Source organism: Uloborus diversus, chromosome 9, assembly GCF_026930045.1.
Source record: "Uloborus diversus isolate 005 chromosome 9, Udiv.v.3.1, whole genome shotgun sequence".
Classification (NCBI taxonomy): domain Eukaryota; kingdom Metazoa; phylum Arthropoda; class Arachnida; order Araneae; family Uloboridae; genus Uloborus; species Uloborus diversus.
The window spans coordinates 159,206,514-159,209,036 of NC_072739.1; the positions used below are offsets into that span (position 1 = coordinate 159,206,514).

The 2,523-nt window shown below is 35.6% G+C and overlaps 1 protein-coding gene across 1 annotated transcript in view; it reads right to left on the bottom strand.

Annotated features, from left to right (window-relative positions):
- Window positions 1–2,022, bottom strand: part of LOC129229539 (60S acidic ribosomal protein P1-like) — a 106,920-nt gene extending 104,898 nt beyond the window's left edge. Inside the window, exons 1-2 of the mRNA XM_054863861.1 lie at window positions 1,719–2,022; window positions 1,576–1,636 (exon numbers count right to left, since the gene is read on the bottom strand). Coding sequence (XP_054719836.1) covers window positions 1,576–1,636; window positions 1,719–1,790 — 133 coding nt within the window. The 5' untranslated portion in view covers window positions 1,791–2,022. The remainder of the gene's footprint in view (window positions 1–1,575; window positions 1,637–1,718) is intronic.
- Between the last annotated feature and the right edge of the window lie 501 nt (window positions 2,023–2,523).

Below are 2,523 nucleotides of genomic sequence, written 5' to 3' on the forward strand. Positions count from 1 at the left end.
TACGACTTTTAATTTTGAAGCATTTTATATGACCCCCCCCCATTTCCCTTTTCTCCAAAGTGAAGTTTCTTGCTGCACCACTGTGGCAGTGTCACAATATTTACCTACATGTAAGAGCATTTACTTTTTGTCGCTCTAAGGGGGGGGGGGGGAGGCTCTTCCCACGAGGGCAGTACCGCTTTCTTTTTATTTCAATATTATAAACATTTCTTCTCTTCTTTTTTAAAATTTACTACATGAAACAAATGTGGCAGTGACCCTCGTTTGTTTCAAATCTTCTGTTTTTTTTTAATTTTTTTTATAATACAAAATACTGTCCCCTTCTTCGGTGCAGTTTGAATCAGATTAATGTAATACTTCTGCATACAGAATTGATTCATGTGTCATGTCTTCTCCACTATTTTCAGATTTTACCGAAAATCTGGAAACGTTGCACGTATTTATGCAGTCCTCTTTTTTCAAGCACGGATGACCGATTTGTAATATCCCGCTCACGCGGCCCTACTTAGCGATTTATATTCGTATTTTCTGCATCGAATGCCACCTGAAAAGAAGCTTAGCTGTTCTTCGCAGCCCCATTTTATAGTTTTTTGATAGCTGAAAAGTACCGGATGTTTTAGATTTCAGGTTTACTGATATTGCTAGTTATGTTTCAGTTATTTTATTTTTCTTCTAAATTTCAAAGAACCCTGCCGCAGTTTGAAACATTAATGTAATACTTCTGCATATAGAATTGATTCATGCCCTCTCCACTTAACAGATTTTACTGAAAATGTTGGTTCAACTTTTAAAGTTCTCGCACGTGTTTACACAGTACTTTTTTTTTTTTTTGTAACAAGGGACGACCGATATGTAATCGTTCACGCGGCCCCACTTGGCTATATAGGATATTTTAGATTTCAGGTTTACTGATATTGCTTGTAATGTTTGCTCCGCATTTTTTTTCCCTTTTTCGGTTTTGTTCCTTGCATCAGAAATTTAAAATAACGTAAAATCGGCGGCCCCTTTCTCCAAAAAAGTGGAGGGGTGTCATACCCCCCCCTTTGCCGATGGCCTTACTAACACACATATTTGCAGTAAAATAACATACTTTTTAGCTAGTATTCATTTTCCTGAAAAGGGAAAAAATTACTTTTGAATCCGATTCTAGATCATCCTACTCTCATGAAAAAAAAAAAAGCTTCTCTCAAACAATTGAAAATCGGATGAGTTTAGTAGAACAAACAGCTCCATCTTTTTGTGGCGTCAAAAATAATTTCAGGCAAATACTTTTTCATATTTCGTTAGTGGGCCCATTCATTCCCATGGCCCATTCATTACCACTTTCCCCTACTTGAGTAACACAACTCAAAATAAAAAATGCTAACAGTATTAAAATTACTGAGAGCAGTCCAACGAGCCCCAACTCTTCCTTTGACTACATTTGAAATTTTTACTTATTTAAAAACTTATTGCGTGAGATATCCGAATAAAAATATTGTATTTACAAAACAGTCCTGCAAATACTTGATTTGCATCTTATACGAAATTTCAAGAAATAATTAAATGAAATAAGCAATTTAATTTGCAACTTACTTGGCCAATAAGGTTCAACTTCGACAGCGGCAGCTTTTAATATAGTGTTCAGCTTTTCAGCCTAAATGAAATTAATTATTATGGAAATGCTTCAAAACTGGAAGTGCTCGACTATGAAGATTTTACACAAAAAGAATACTTACTGTAACAGCAATCTCATCATCCTGTAAAATTAGTGCAGAATATATGCAAGGTAATTCTTGATTTAACCCCATTATAAACCGGAAAAAAAAAGCCTTTTTAGAAAAAATATTATTCAATGATAGAGTGAGAGTACTTCAGCTAAACGCACGTGCAAAATTAAGCCTTTAAGGGTTGCCAACTCCTAAAAACGTTTCCCCCTAAACTCAACTTATAAAACCCCTAAAAACCTTCGAGTCCCTAGAAAACGTAGTTTTCAGAGTTGCGACAACAGCTACGCTCGGAAAGCGCAACCGGTTACAGGGGGGAAGATAGGGTTGCCGCCGAGCTGCAAGATTGGCTCCTTGTTCGCTTTCGAGTTTCCTTTAAAGCTGTTGTCCCAAGAGATTGGCGCCAAGGGAAAATCAATCTACTCCCGTAATCAAAATCAACAGCAAATAGCCTCCTGATCTTTGTTGCATACGACATGATTTTCAGTCTAGAATGGATTGAGATAATATTGTAGAAAATTTTTGCGTTTTTATAATTTAAATTAATTTTAAATGAAAATCTCGCTTGGCGACGGTTTCAGAATAGCAACCATACACGCACTAAAAACTGAGCAACTTTGCTTCCTACTACAAATCCTGTAATACTATTAGGAAAAAAAAAAACAGTTATCGATGATTCATAAGACTTTGAGGGTCTTAATGATAATTTTTTAAAGTTCATTTTAATCAATTTTTATATTTTAAAGTGTGGATGTTTTAAAAACTTGTTCAATCTACGGACATTTAGTTCCAACTTCCTCATGCAGATGTCGCTGAA